This window comes from Lipotes vexillifer, unplaced genomic scaffold (assembly GCF_000442215.2).
Source record: "Lipotes vexillifer unplaced genomic scaffold, Lipotes_vexillifer_v1.1 scaffold387, whole genome shotgun sequence".
NCBI lineage: Eukaryota > Metazoa > Chordata > Mammalia > Artiodactyla > Lipotidae > Lipotes > Lipotes vexillifer.
In genome coordinates, this window is record NW_006795399.1 from 4,134,086 (window position 1) to 4,146,934 (window position 12,849).

Genomic DNA, 12,849 nt, shown 5'->3' on the forward strand with positions numbered 1-12,849 from the left:
CGGCGCCCTGGGTTGGGTCCTGGGCCGCGGAGGCGGCGGGGCGGGGTCCGGGCTGGGCGGCGGGCGCCCCCACTCCTCTCCTGCGGGGAGAAGAGGGGGCTGGGAGACGTGGATCTGACCGCGGGTTTCCGGGTGGGAGGGGCCTGGAATGGGGGCCCCGCAGGGAAGGTCTCGAGGGCCGGCAGGGAGCTCGGAAGCCGAGATCCCCCCTCGACAGGTTCTGATCCCCCTGCCGTCCCCTCTGCCCCAGGCCAGGCAGCCATGGCGGTGGAAGGAGGAATGAAATGTGTCAAGTTCTTGCTCTACGTTCTTCTGCTGGCCTTTTGCGTGAGTGGGGAGCGGGGACGGTGAGGGCGCGCTGGCAGGGTGCGGGGAGACCTGGCCGCGGAGTGGTGAGGGCTGAGGGGCCAGGAATGAAGGCAGCTGGGGACCGGATGTGGAAGGAAAGCCCGGGAACCACCGAGGCCAGCGCGGCCGTCCTCTTCTCCAGCTTTCAGGAACCTCTGAGGCTGGTTTGGACCGACAATGGCGGGCCACCCTCCCCGTAACCCCTCCGGGCCCTTCCTGTCTGGTGACCCAGTCTCTTGTGATATGGGGCAGTGGGGCAACCAGCCAACCGCCTGATGCTATCGCCACCCTCCTCTCTCCCCCTCCACTCCCTCATTCCTTGCCATTCCTTCATCACCCCTCCCGCTTGCTTGGGGTGGGTAAGGGCTCTGCCCACCTCCATTGCTCCCGTCCTGGGCTCCTGGCTGGAGAGGCTACTGTTTGTCCAGGAAGGGGCAGGCTACTTTTACCCCCTTTTCCTCCTCCCTTCTCCTCCCTGGCATAGTTGGCTTGAGGAACCCTAGTCACAGCTGATGAGGATGTGGTGGGCATTGGAGGATAGTGAGAGGGCAGTTCTGGGAGCCCTAGAGGCCCATAGGAAGAGGCTCAAAGGAAGCAAAGCTCTTTGTTAGGAATATGTGTCCTGGGGTCAAGGCTTTCTGGGAACTTCTCTGTTTGCTTTTGGTGCGGAGCTGCTTGAAGGAAGCCGTGGTTCCTCCTGGTTGCCTTCTCCCAGAGAGCCTTGAACAATTTCCCAGCCCTCACTGTGGGGCAAGGATGCGTCCTTCTACCCCAGAGTCAAAAGTTTCCTGGAGCTGTGAGAATCGGTCTCTATGGTGCGGGGTTCCGCTTGTGTCCTGGGTGCACCACCGTGAAGGGCTGATGGGTTGTGGGTCTTCTGAATCCTGACCTGCCCTCCTCCCAGGCCTTTGCAGTGGGGCTGATCGCTGTGGGCATAGGGGCCCAGCTCGTCCTGAATCAGACCATCACCCCGGGGGCCACCCCTGGCTCCCTGTTGCCCGTGGTCATCATCGCAGTGGGTGCCTTCCTCTTCCTGGTGGCCTTTGTGGGCTGCTGTGGAGCCTGCAAGGAGAACTACTGTCTTATGATCACGGTGAGTGGGTGCGGGCCGGCCTGGGTGCCTGGGACTGCGGGAGGGCATTTCTCTGGAAGGGGCTTGTCGGGGTGGGTGGGTGAGGGAAACCTTGGTGAATGTTCCCGAGACCGGCAGGCCCCTCTCACCCAGACTCCAAAGGTGACTCCCGTCCTTTGCACCTGCAGTTTGCCATCTTCCTGTCCCTTATCATGCTGGTGGAGGTGGCTGCAGCCATTGCTGGCTATGTGTTTAGAGACAAGGTAAGCAGGGAGTAAGGGGAGAGCCTTGCCGCAGAGGCCCGGATACTCTGGGACCCAGGTGCCCTGAATTCTGGCCTCAACAGTGCTCCTCCCTACTCCCAGGTGATATCAGAATTTAATAAGGATTTCCGGCAGCAGATGCAGAATTATCCCCAAAACAACCACACAGCATCGATCCTGGACAGTATGCAGGAAGACGTGAGTGGGGTTGCTGGGAGCAGGGGTAATGGGGGAAGGAGATTCTCATCTCCATGTTGAAGATGGAGGTTCACCTAACAGCCTTTCCCCCCATATCTTTCTGCAGTTTAAGTGCTGCGGGGCGGCTAACTACACAGACTGGGAGAAGATCCTGAGCATGAAGCGAGTCCCTGACTCCTGCTGTGTCAATGTCACTCAGGGCTGTGGGATTAATTTCAACGTGAAGGATATCCACACTGAGGTAGGGAGGGGCTGAGATGGGGGGGGCTTGGGGAAGCTGGCAGATGTCTCAGGAGGAAAGAGGGGCCCGGGGTGGAGCTGGAGAGGGTTGGGGCTCTGGGAAGTTGGGCGTCAGGGGTGGGGAGGGAATTTGGGAATGCTAGGGGTGGGGTTAAAGGTACAGAGGGTGGGGGAGAGACAGATGGTCCAAGGAAGGTGGGTGGGAAGTTTCTGATGGTGTCTTGTGTGCCTGCCACCCTTCAGGGCTGTGTGGAGAGGATTGGGGGCTGGCTGAGGAGCAAAGTGCTGGTGGTGGCTGCAGCAGCCCTGGGCATTGCCTTTGTGGAGGTGAGAGACGCCCTTGAGCATCTGGGATCTAGGGGCAGTGGGAGGGTGCTGAGCAGGAGGTGCTGGCCTGGGGAGGGGATCCCTGGTGGTGTTTGGGGTCTTTTGGGTGGGTCCCGGGTGCCTTGCCTCCCTGACTCCTCTTCACCCCCATCTCTGTCTTTCCTTCTAGGTCCTGGGTATCGTCTTTGCCTGCTGCCTTGTGAAGAGCATCCGAAGTGGCTATGAGGTGATGTAGGGGGTCTAGTCTTTTCAGCCCCCTCATCCAGGGGAGTGGGTAGTATACTCCAGGTTTTTCAATTAAACGGATTATTTTTTCAGACCGAAAAGAGAGAGAGTCTCAGTTTGTCTTAAAGAGTGGTACTTTATCCCTTCCCCCTCCTCATCCATGTTCCTGTCCTCTGGGACCTCGTTCTGTTTGCACTTCTGGAAAGGCAGGCCTATTTTGGGGGGTGTGGAGGAAAGGAGGATTGTGCTGAAGGCGTTCGTTGGGCTGGCAGTGGAAGTGGGGATCCCGAGGAGGCTGAGGCCCACTGCCCTCCGTGTCTCCTAGTCTTGTGCTGCCAGGCTCAGTGCTGAAGGGTTCGTGAAGCCATTTCCCACGTCAGAGGGATTCTCTACAAAGGTCCTACCTGGGAGAGACCAGCCCACGTCCACTGTCGACATCATCTCCCTGGCCTTCTGCCCACCTCTGAGGGCCCAGCAACTCCTTGCCACACTGACCCTCAAGGGGGCCTGGCTCCTTTCAGGATGGTGACAAGTTGCTTTTATACCTGTGTGGCCAATGTCTATCCTTCTTGACTTATGTTAGATAACAGGAGAATTTAAGAGGGTATTGGCTTTTTTCCCATGGAAACCACCCAGCTTGGTCTTGACCCCTCTTCATCACCTCCCCATGCCCCCCTTCCCACTCCAAACACTGAATTTCAACCTTACTCCAGGTAGAAAGGAAACATCCAACAGTGCCCTCTAGTGGCCATCCCTCCAGGTGCAGCTTCAAAGATGCCTTACAGATGCAAGACAATCCCCTTGCGCCCCCGAGTGGGTGCTGGTTGTTTTGCAGGTACTAAATGGGCCAGAGACCCTGGATGATGTCAGCCTAGGTTAGTTAGGAGTTACATGGGGTCTTCCACTGGGCACCTTCATTTTTACCCACCTACAGTGTTTTTTGTTTTGTTTTGAACAATACACATTTTAATTAATTAATTAATTAATTTATTTATTTTTGGCTGTGTTGGGTCTTTGTTGCTGTGTGTGGGCTTTCTCTAGTTGTGGCGAGTGGGGGCTATTCTTCATTGCGGTGTGCGGGCTTCTCATCCTCATGGCTTCTAATGTTGCAGAGCACAGGCTCTAGGTGCCCGGGCTTCAGTAGTTGTGGCATGCGGGCTCAGTACTTGTGGCACGCGGGCTCAGTACTTGTGGCGCACGGGCTTAGTAGCTACACAGCATGTGGGATCTTCCCGGACCAGGGCTCGAACCCGTGTCCCCTGCACTGGCAGGCAGATTCTTAACCACTGCGCCACCAGGGAAGCCCCAATACACATTTATTGAGTGCCTGTTTTGTACCAGGCACCAGGCAGTGCCAGGGTAGGGGACAGAAATAAATCAAAGTCCCTGCCTTGAACGACAACCTCTTGCTGGAGGGCTGGGTTCAGTAGACCGCCTGAGCAGGCTTGGGAAGGACCCAGGTGAGCACAGCATCCACCAGGCTGGCTGGCAGGTAGGAGGCTGGCAGCCAGAGCAGCTTGGCGTCCCAGCCTGGGCTGTAGCGGGTTCTGGGGTGACGGGCAGTGAGGGCATGCTCCAGGCACTTGCTCACCTTGGTCAGGTCCGGGTCACAGATCAGGTTCATGATGCGCTGCTGCACTCTCAGATCTGCAGCCCGGCGGATGGTTGTAATCAGTGTCCCTGTCCCGTTCCAGCCTACCTCAGGCCTTATCTCCTGGGGCCTGGGGCTTGGTGCCCAGTAGAGGTGAGAGGGGTCCTCAGTCCCCTCCCCAGTTTGGAGAGTGGGCAGGTTGCACATGGCCTGGGTGTTCTATGGCATCCCATTCACCCTCACCCCTTCCCTGACTGCTCTACCCACCTCCTCCCACAGCCTGGCCTTTGTGGCACTCTCATTTCCCTTCATATGCCCCTGCGTGGGCCCATCACTCACATTTGGTGAGGAAGCTCTCCCCATAGAGGGCCTGTGTGGCTGGAGGCAGCCGTGCCCAGCAGGCCTGCAGGCTGTCCTCCAGACTTTCCAGGTTTGTCACAGGGGTTCGGAAGAAGCCAGGCTCCACGATGGAGACTCGTACCCCGAAAGGAGCCACGTCCCGCCTGGAGTGGGGGCAGAGGGAGGTTTCTGGGTTCTTGTCTTTATAGGGAGAGGACTTCAGTGACATGGGTAGGGAGGCTAAGATAGGAAAGCATCACAGGGTCAGTGGTCATGACAGGAAGGGATAGCCCCACTGCCCTGGGATGAGGGGCAAGTGGGGCAGAGGGAAGGAGGTATTTTTGAGGTTTGTTTTCCTTTGTGTTCTCATCTAGCATCTAGAGCAGGGACCTGCAAACTTCTTAAAGGGCCAGACAGTAAATATTTTCCACAGTGCAGATCTAAAATTAATGATATTATGTAGCTACTTATATAACCATTTACACTGTCACCATTTCAAAATGTAAAAGCCATTATTAGCTTGTAGGCCAGTGGCGGGATCTGGCCTGAGAACCACAATCTGCCAACTCCTGAACTGGAAGAACCACAGTCCCTAGATCCCAAAACACAGGGTTGAGCCCCAAGTGCTGGATATAGACTGGTATTTGCTGGGGGAAGGCGGGAGTACTCGGCACAGATTGCAGAAGTCCAAGTAAAAAGTATGTGTTCTGTGATGCTGACTGGAAAATTAAAAGACTAAGGCATAGGGACAAAAGTAGATATTGATGCTATTTGCTGAGTGATGGTGACAGAGGAAGACTTCCTTCAGGAGGTGGGCCCAGCTTGGGGGAATCGAACTCTGCTCCTGTGTCATCCTTAAGTCTCCCTTGTGCTCTTGTGGGACTTTGAACATTATTGTCTAAAGATGAGGGGCAGGAGAATGTAATGACCAGGGTCTGTAGGCAAGCAGACCTGGGCATACATGGCAGTGCTCCCACTAACTATCATGTGGTCTTGGGTAACTTATGTTACCTAAGGGTGTTAACACCTACCCTTACAGGATTTTGGGGAGAATTGAATGAGAAAGTGTTCAGTAGAGGTACTAGCTCATGGTAAGTGATAGTTGTTATTAGTACTAATATTAATAAGAATGAGAGCGGGCTTTTGGGGGCATTTTCTACGTGCCAGGCTCTGTTGGGGCCTCACATGTACCGCATCTTACTCACCCATGAGGCGGGCCTTCTCATCCTGATTTAACAGAGAAGGAACAAACTGGGGAAAAGAGAAGTAACTGACTAAGGTCACCAAGCTCACATGAGAGAAGGCTGGGATTTGAACCCACAAACTCGAGCCCTAAACTGTCTCTAAGTTTCCCCCACGCCCTGCTTTCATCAGCTCTGCAGGGCAGATGCTAATCTGCTTGTTGAGTGGGCTCCCCCGCCCGGGAACTGGGAGCAGGGCCCTGCACCCCTCACCTCAGGCTGTCAGAGAACGCCTCCAGGCCAAACTTGGAGACACAGTAGCCCCCTCCATTGGCTGCCAGGCGGCCCAGGACACTGGTGATGTTGATCACCCGGCCCTGGGCCTGCCGCAGCAGGGGCAGCAGGGCGAGGGTGACCCCGATGGGACCCAGTGTGTTCACATTCAGCACCCGCTGGAAATCCTCCTGTGTCTGCCAAGGTGTGGGCCCGATGATGCCAGCCATGCCGGCATTATTCACCAGACCAAAAAGCCCTGTGGGGAGGTGAGACAGGCACAGGGTAGGTGAGGCATTCCAATGGGCCCTCTCCTTTCCGGGAGGATCTGAGCCCTGCTCCTCCCCCGCAGTCCCTCTAGCTTCCCACAGCCCCTGCGAGTGCACACCTTACTCCCCGTTCCCGGTGGCCCCCTGCCATACTCACCTGTTTCCCTGACGTGTGTTTCCACCCACTTGGCTGCCTGCCGGATGCTCTGGGGATCTGTGACATCCAGCAGGGTGGTGTGGAGTCGGGAGGAGGCCACCCGCTCGAGGTCCTCTGCCCCTGAGGGGGTCAGGCAGCTGGCCAGGACTCGGAAGCCTCTCTGGTCCAGCCTCAGTGCCAGAAGCCGCCCAAAGCCCGAGTCACAGCCGGTGACAAAGACGAAAGCATCGCTGGCGGGCAGGCTCTGCCGGTCCCTGAGCAACCACAGTGCTGCCCAGAGCGAGACTCCCAGAAGCAGAGGCAGCCACATGGCCGGACCCCAAGTGACCTGCAGGTGGCAGCCGAAGCTGGGCAGGGAGACTTGTCTAGTTTACTCTGGCCCACCAGCCCTCGCCCCTCATATCTTCCCCCTAGCTGGAAGTCTCTGGTTTGAGCAGACTGAGAAATTATCTGCTTGGCAGATAACTCGCAAACTACAGTTCATCTAAGTAAAGCGAAGATCTGGGCAGACTCTGTATCTGTGGGTAAATTAACTAAAACCAGATGAGCTGGGTCCTGTGTGCAGACCCGCCATACAGGAGCAGAGGGATCTTGTTATCACCTCTTACCTCCTGCTAAACCAGCTGGGCCTTGTTTTTGGAGACACATACGGAGCCCCTGCATTTTAGTCCTGCTGGCTCCAAGCTTACTGTGTGAGGCCGAGCACCTCACTGTGTCTCTGAACCTGTTTTCTCATCTACCAAGTGGGGCTAACACCCAGCATGCCCACCTGGGAGCTGCGGGCGATCAAAGGGGATAAAGTGCGAGGAGGTGCATGAAAAGCTTTAGGCTTTGAGTTATCAATACATGAACATCTTGCCAGTCTTCTCATAGCCCCCGAGCTCCCAGTACCCTTCTTACCTTCTCAGGGGAAAGCTAGCAGGCACTACCAACACCTGAAGTTTCTTCTTTTGCTTTGCTTGAGAAACTTTGCTCCAGGGCTTCCCAGGCTCCCACTAGCTACCACTGAGGCCAAAGTCTGAGGCAGGTGGACTGGGTGCCAGAAGTATTAAGTGCATGTGGGGCGAGGTGGGGGAGGAGGAGCCAGGAAGGCTGAGGCCTGTGGGTTGAAGCCAGGGCTTGCTACAGGCCAGAAGCGCCCAGTGCCCTGCTTGGCTCTCTTTTCCAGTGCGGCTCCCTGACCACCTCTGTCACAGATTCTTTTTTTTTTTTTTTTTTTTCTAAATTTTTGAATTCCACAAGGCTTAGTCGTTTTTTTTTGTTTTTTGTTTTTTGCGGTACGCGGGCCTCTCACTGTTGTGGCCTCTCCCGTTGTGGAGCACAGGCTCCGGACGTGCAGGCTCAGCAGCCATGGCCCACGGGCCCAGCCGCTCCGCGGCATGTGGGATCTTCCCGGACTGAGGCACGAACCCGTGTCCTGCAGGCAGACTCTCAACCACTGCGCCACCAGGGAAGCCCCATTTTTTTTTTTTTTTAAATTTTTTTTGGCTGCGTCGGGTCTTTGTTGCTGTGTGCGGGCTTTCTCTAGTTGTGGCGAGCGGGGGCTACTCTTTGTTGCGGTGCGCGGGCTTCTCATTGCGGTGGCTTCTCTTGTGGAGCACGGGCTCTAGGTGCCCGGGCTTCAGTAGTTGCAGCTCGCGGGCTCTAGAGCGCAGGCTCAGTAGTTGTCGCACACGGGCTTAGTAGCTCCACCGCATGTGGGATCTTCCCGGACCAGGGCTTGAACCCGTGTCCCCTGCATTGGCAGGCAGATTCTTAACTGCTGCGCCACAAGGGAAGTCCTGTCACAGATTCTTAAGAGGAGGGATCTATCAAGGATGGTGGCTGCCCCTCTCTGTTGGTGACCTTGGACCTGTCACTCCTCCCCCTTCCCTGCCCTGAAGTGCTCCCATGCCCAAGAATTAATCTCCCAACTGGTCCAGACTCATGACACTGCTTAGCACCAGGCTGGGAGAGGCCGTGAGCACGTGGAGAGGCAGGGAGCCAGAGCTGGACCAGGCCTGCTCCCTGTCTTGTTTCTCCTCTGCGGGAAATGGAAGTCCTGGGTTAGGAAGCTTGGGAGAGGGCCCCCTGCTCTTCTCTGGGGAGGGGTGGGAAGCTCCCACCCTCTGCTTACCCAACAGTACCTGCATCAGGTACCAGGCCCAAGGAGGAGAAGAGAGTTGAGCTTGTAAGAGGAAGCTAGTTCCAGCCTCTACCCCAAAGGTACCATTGCTCAGGGGAAGAGTCTTCGAACCTTCCATTCCTACCCCCCACGCTGAGCTAGTAGCTCCTTGAGACAAACACAGAGAAATGGAGGCTTGTGTTTTATTCATGGCCTGTCACCCGCCTTCCTGCCCGCCTGGGGGAGGTAGGAGGAGTGGGGGAGGGGAGGGCAGTGGGGCTAGGAGGGGGCCGACTGCAGCTGCCCTTTGTAGACGTACTCCAGCGCGGTGGCAATGGTGCGCATGTCCAGCTCAATGCTCCGAGCCCAGTTCTCCACATCCCCGATTTCCTGGAAGGTGGTGGTGGGGTGCGGGAGTCCGGGAGTCAGGGTGGGTGGGGTGTGGCTCTAGGGGATGGATGGGGGCACTTTCATTCCATCCCCTAGAAAGGGCTTTGCGTGGACCCACCAGCTGCTTTTACTTCTCTAGCTTCTGTGACACTGGGGCCATAGATTTCTGGGGTTTCTGGGACGATCCCCACTTCCTCCTCAACCCCAGGCCTGAGGTGACCCCACTGGAGGCGGCCAATGGGGGCGCAGGATGTGGCCGGAGACGTAGGGAGCGTGGCCTACCTTGAGCGCCTGGTTGAAGTTCTCCACCATCCCGATCCACTGGCCTGTCTGCTTGGCAAACTGGGCGGCCTGGACCTGTAGGGTCTTCACCTCGTGGTCCAGCTTTCTCTGGTTCATGTAGGCCTGGGCCACGCTAGAGGTTGCAGGAGGAAGGAGGTCAACTCGCCCAGCTGGTGGGGAGTGGTCTCTAGAACTGATACCCCACTGCCAGAGTGGGAGGCCGGTCAGGAGTCAGGCTGGAGAAAACGTGTGATTTTGGCCATTCCTGGATGTGAGGCAAATGACTACGATGTACATGCAAATGAGCCCGGTCCCTTCCTTCCATTCCCAGGATTCCCAGGAGAGCCTAGCCAGGAGCTGACCAGAAACATACCATTTCCTACCGCCAGAGAAGTTCTTGAAGCTGGGTGAGAAAAGGGAGGGTTAACCTGGTGGGGCTGAGGGGTATCACTGAGGAAGAAGCTGGGAGGGAAAAGGGGCCGTGGGGAAGCTTGGGAAATCCAGCGGCAGGGACACATCTGGCAATGATTGGAAGGCCAGGGATCTGTGCGAGAAGTTGGGAAGGGAAATCGGGCTCCTCCCTGAATCTGGGGTGGGATGGGAGAGCAACCCCCTCCCCAGGAACTCAGGGTCAAGGGAAGATATCCCAAGGGCTACTTCTTGGCTCTCTCTCCCGGTCCTCCTCTCGCCCACACAGATGAACGAACACACACACACACTCTCTCTCTCTTCCTTCTGCTCTAGGCAACAGGTTTCCTATTCTCCTCGATCACGGTTGCCTGCAGTTACATTACTGCCCCAAGGCTGGTATCCCCGCCCCCTGCTCACCCCTGCCCCCCCTGCAATAACTGTGCAATAACTGTTCCCCCTTGTTGGCTGATGAATCTTTCATTCCCCACCCCAAAGCTCTGGGTCAGCTGAGAGACTCCACATCCGCTGCCCCCACCCACTGGAATCTGTGGGGACTGGAGGGGACAAGGGGACGGGGCGGGGGCTGTCTAGAGAGTGGAAAGGACACCTGACAGGGGCTGAGATAGACTGAGCCTTTGTTTTCCTTTCTGGGGAATGAGAGGAGCCGTGGGCAGCAACACAAAACCCTTTCTAATCTGGCTTTGGCTTAGCTGCCCTCTAAGCTGAAAGTGGGGTGGCCCCTAGCAAAGGAAGAGAAGCAGGAGAAGCCTGGGCCAACCACAGAGCAGAGCCCAGGAGGCGCCAATGTGGGAGGGAGGGAAGGCACAGACCCTGTCCCTTCTCTCTGGGGGACAGCTGGGTCACAGTATGGGGTGTTGGAGGAGCTGAAACAGTCATGGCAGAGTGCTCCCAATGCTTCAAGATTCCCCTGGGAGCTCCTGAAATCCTTATTTTCCCTGTTGACCTCTTGCTTTCTCTCATTCACACTGTGTGGAGGGAGAGGCCTGGAGGGAAGGGAGATCAGAGGCCCCAACCACAGCCTTCTCTCCCCCTAATCTTCCCGAGATGAGCAATGAAGGTGACAGTTCCTGTCTGGCTCACTTGGGTGACTCAGTCTCTGAATTCACAACCAAGCTATTCCACTTGCCCTGGGGTGGAAGGCATCATACTGCCTCCTTTCTCCCAACAGATGGCCTGGCTATCAGATCATCATCTCTCCACTTTTCTGGGTCACTCAGGGTCAAGAGACAATGTTCTTTGCTCCTTCCCAAGTCACTGGTCATTACTGGCATCCTCACTTAGGACCAAAGCAAGGGGTGGTCTCTGGAGACCCAGAAGGAAGGGAAGTGACAGCCTGGCTCTAAGGTGGCTCCTGGCATAGGTTCTGCCCTCACCCTCACCAGCTGTGCCATCTCTTTCCTGCCAGCTGCTCTCCAGGTCTGCCAGAGGGTGGGAGGTGGAAAAGGAGGGGCTGGGAAGCTGTGGTGAAGGACGGTGCTCTCCCTCCCGCTGGAAGTGACAGCTGGACTTGGACGGGTGAAGAGAGGTGGCCAGACGGCATCAAGTTGTGAGCACCAGGGAAGTTATTGTTGGGAAGGGGAAATCTGGCTGCTTTTCCAACAACCGCAGCTGTTCCTCTCTGCCCTTGTTAGGGGTCAGAGCTGGCTCAAGCCTCTCTCCATAAAAGTTAAGCTGGGTGGGGGGAGGATAGGGGAACGAGCGGAACATCTCATCTCCTCAAGAGCAGTCTGAGGGCTAGACCTTGCCAGTGCCTAAACTTGGGGGGGCGGGGTTGGTGTTGATGGGAAGAGGTTCATACCCCACATTGAGGTGATCCACCAAAGCTTCTGTCAGGCAGGTCGCTGCAGTGATAGCCTCTCGCCTCCTCTTCTCTGGGTGGAGGGGGAAAAGGGATTAGACTGGAGACTTGGTTTTTTGAGGGGTGGTGCTTAAGGTTCCACCACCCATTCATTACTATTCTGCTAGTTGTGGGAACATTTCAACTAATCTCAGAGTGCCAGAGCTGAAAGGACCTTGCAAAACATAAAGCAAGCCCTTTCATTTTAGCGGTGAGGAAACTGGTACCCTAAGAAGGGAAGCGATTCGTCCGGGGACGCTAACGAGTCTGTGGCAGCGCCCAGGACTCCAGACTCTCAGGCACGCTTTTCCCAATGTCTTGGTTTTAGGATTGGTAACTCCGGGATTCCCAGCCCGGATACAGGAAACAAGGGCCCCACCCCCATTTCGGTGGTTTCAGGCCTCCGAGAATCCCAACTCTGCCGGGTCCCCAACAGGGGACCCCCCCCTTCAGGAGCGGCTCCTTCAGGAGCGTTCCTTCCCACTTCCAGGATGAGCGGCTCCCTGGACCAATCGGCACAGCGTTCCGTGACAGAGGGCGGGGCTAGGATGCCGCGGAGACTGAGCGTGGGGGGCGTTGCCGTGGGGGACTGGAGCGCTGCTAGAGACCAGGGCCCGTTGGCAAGAGAACGGAACTCCCCAAAAAACTCCTCTAATTCCCTCTCCCACATGCCCGTGCCCACTGGCCTGCGCCTTTCCTTGGATTTAGGCCGTTACTCAAGGTCCAGGCTCCGGGCTGAGGCCAGGCCGCCGGCGGGAGAGAAAACGACGGACTGGATATTTGGCTCACCCTGCAGCTCCTTGCGTTCATTCTGCTTGGCCTGGTGTTCTTTCAGCAGGCGGGACAGCATGGTCGCGGCGGGCTGGGGGCAGGGCGCGCCCGGCCCCCTCCGGCTCCCGGAACTGGAACGAGCTGCTCGGCTCCCGCTGGGCCTGGGGTCACGTGGCTGCAGTGTCACGTGAGGCCCGGAACCGCCCTCCTTCTGCGACTTGGGGTGGTAGGTAGTGAGGATCTTGGCTGGGAAGGGAGGGGATAGTACGGCCAGGTGAGCTCTTGTCTTTATTGGGAGCTCACTTTTGGTGAGTGTGGGAATGTGGGTTTCATACCCACATTGCAGAACCACTTTTTAATCTCCTCTGGATCTCAGGCTCCCAGGAGGGTTGTTGTTGCCAGGCTGTCCATCACGGTTCGGTTGTTGCGGGAGCAGAGGCTTCCAGGACTCATTGAAATTCTTTGCCTTCTCTGGCCGTTCCCTCCTGGCAGCTCTGGTCGGTTTTCAGTTGATCCTCAGCTCCTCCCTCTAGCGGGGGGGGGGGGGGGG

At 56.9% G+C, this 12,849-nt stretch overlaps 3 protein-coding genes across 5 annotated transcripts; 1 reads left to right on the forward strand and 2 right to left on the reverse strand.

The window, feature by feature from the left end:
• The first annotated feature begins 126 nt into the window (after positions 1-126).
• CD63 (CD63 molecule) lies at positions 127-2,776 on the forward strand. Of its 2 annotated transcripts, none has more exons than XM_007467765.1 (7): positions 127-327; positions 1,253-1,441; positions 1,609-1,683; positions 1,786-1,881; positions 1,988-2,122; positions 2,365-2,448; positions 2,618-2,776. In XM_007467765.1, the coding sequence occupies exons 1-7, from the start codon at positions 262-264 to the stop codon at positions 2,681-2,683; spliced, it is 711 nt and encodes a 236-aa protein (XP_007467827.1). In that variant the 5' UTR covers positions 127-261; the 3' UTR covers positions 2,684-2,776. The 2 variants fall into 2 exon arrangements, with proteins under 2 accessions (XP_007467827.1, XP_007467828.1); XM_007467766.1 differs by having other exon boundaries at positions 262-327; positions 1,310-1,441; positions 2,618-2,683.
• Positions 2,777-3,985: 1,209 nt separating this feature from the next.
• On the reverse strand, positions 3,986-7,533 carry RDH5 (retinol dehydrogenase 5). Of its 2 annotated transcripts, none has more exons than XM_007467768.1 (5): positions 7,384-7,467; positions 6,484-6,811; positions 6,058-6,316; positions 4,604-4,767; positions 3,986-4,320 (listed from the first exon to the last, which is right to left on the reverse strand). In XM_007467768.1, the coding sequence occupies exons 2-5, from the start codon at positions 6,791-6,793 to the stop codon at positions 4,097-4,099; spliced, it is 957 nt and encodes a 318-aa protein (XP_007467830.1). In that variant the 5' UTR covers positions 6,794-6,811; positions 7,384-7,467; the 3' UTR covers positions 3,986-4,096. The 2 variants fall into 2 exon arrangements, with proteins under 2 accessions (XP_007467830.1, XP_007467829.1); XM_007467767.1 differs by having other exon boundaries at positions 3,994-4,320; positions 6,484-6,830; positions 7,384-7,533.
• Positions 7,534-8,770: 1,237 nt separating this feature from the next.
• On the reverse strand, positions 8,771-12,477 carry BLOC1S1 (biogenesis of lysosomal organelles complex 1 subunit 1). Its single transcript, XM_007467769.1, has 4 exons — positions 12,318-12,477; positions 11,490-11,562; positions 9,260-9,392; positions 8,771-8,977 (listed from the first exon to the last, which is right to left on the reverse strand). Exons 1-4 carry the CDS (start codon positions 12,376-12,378, stop codon positions 8,867-8,869), a joined length of 378 nt encoding a protein of 125 aa, XP_007467831.1. The 5' UTR covers positions 12,379-12,477; the 3' UTR covers positions 8,771-8,866.
• Between the last annotated feature and the right edge of the window lie 372 nt (positions 12,478-12,849).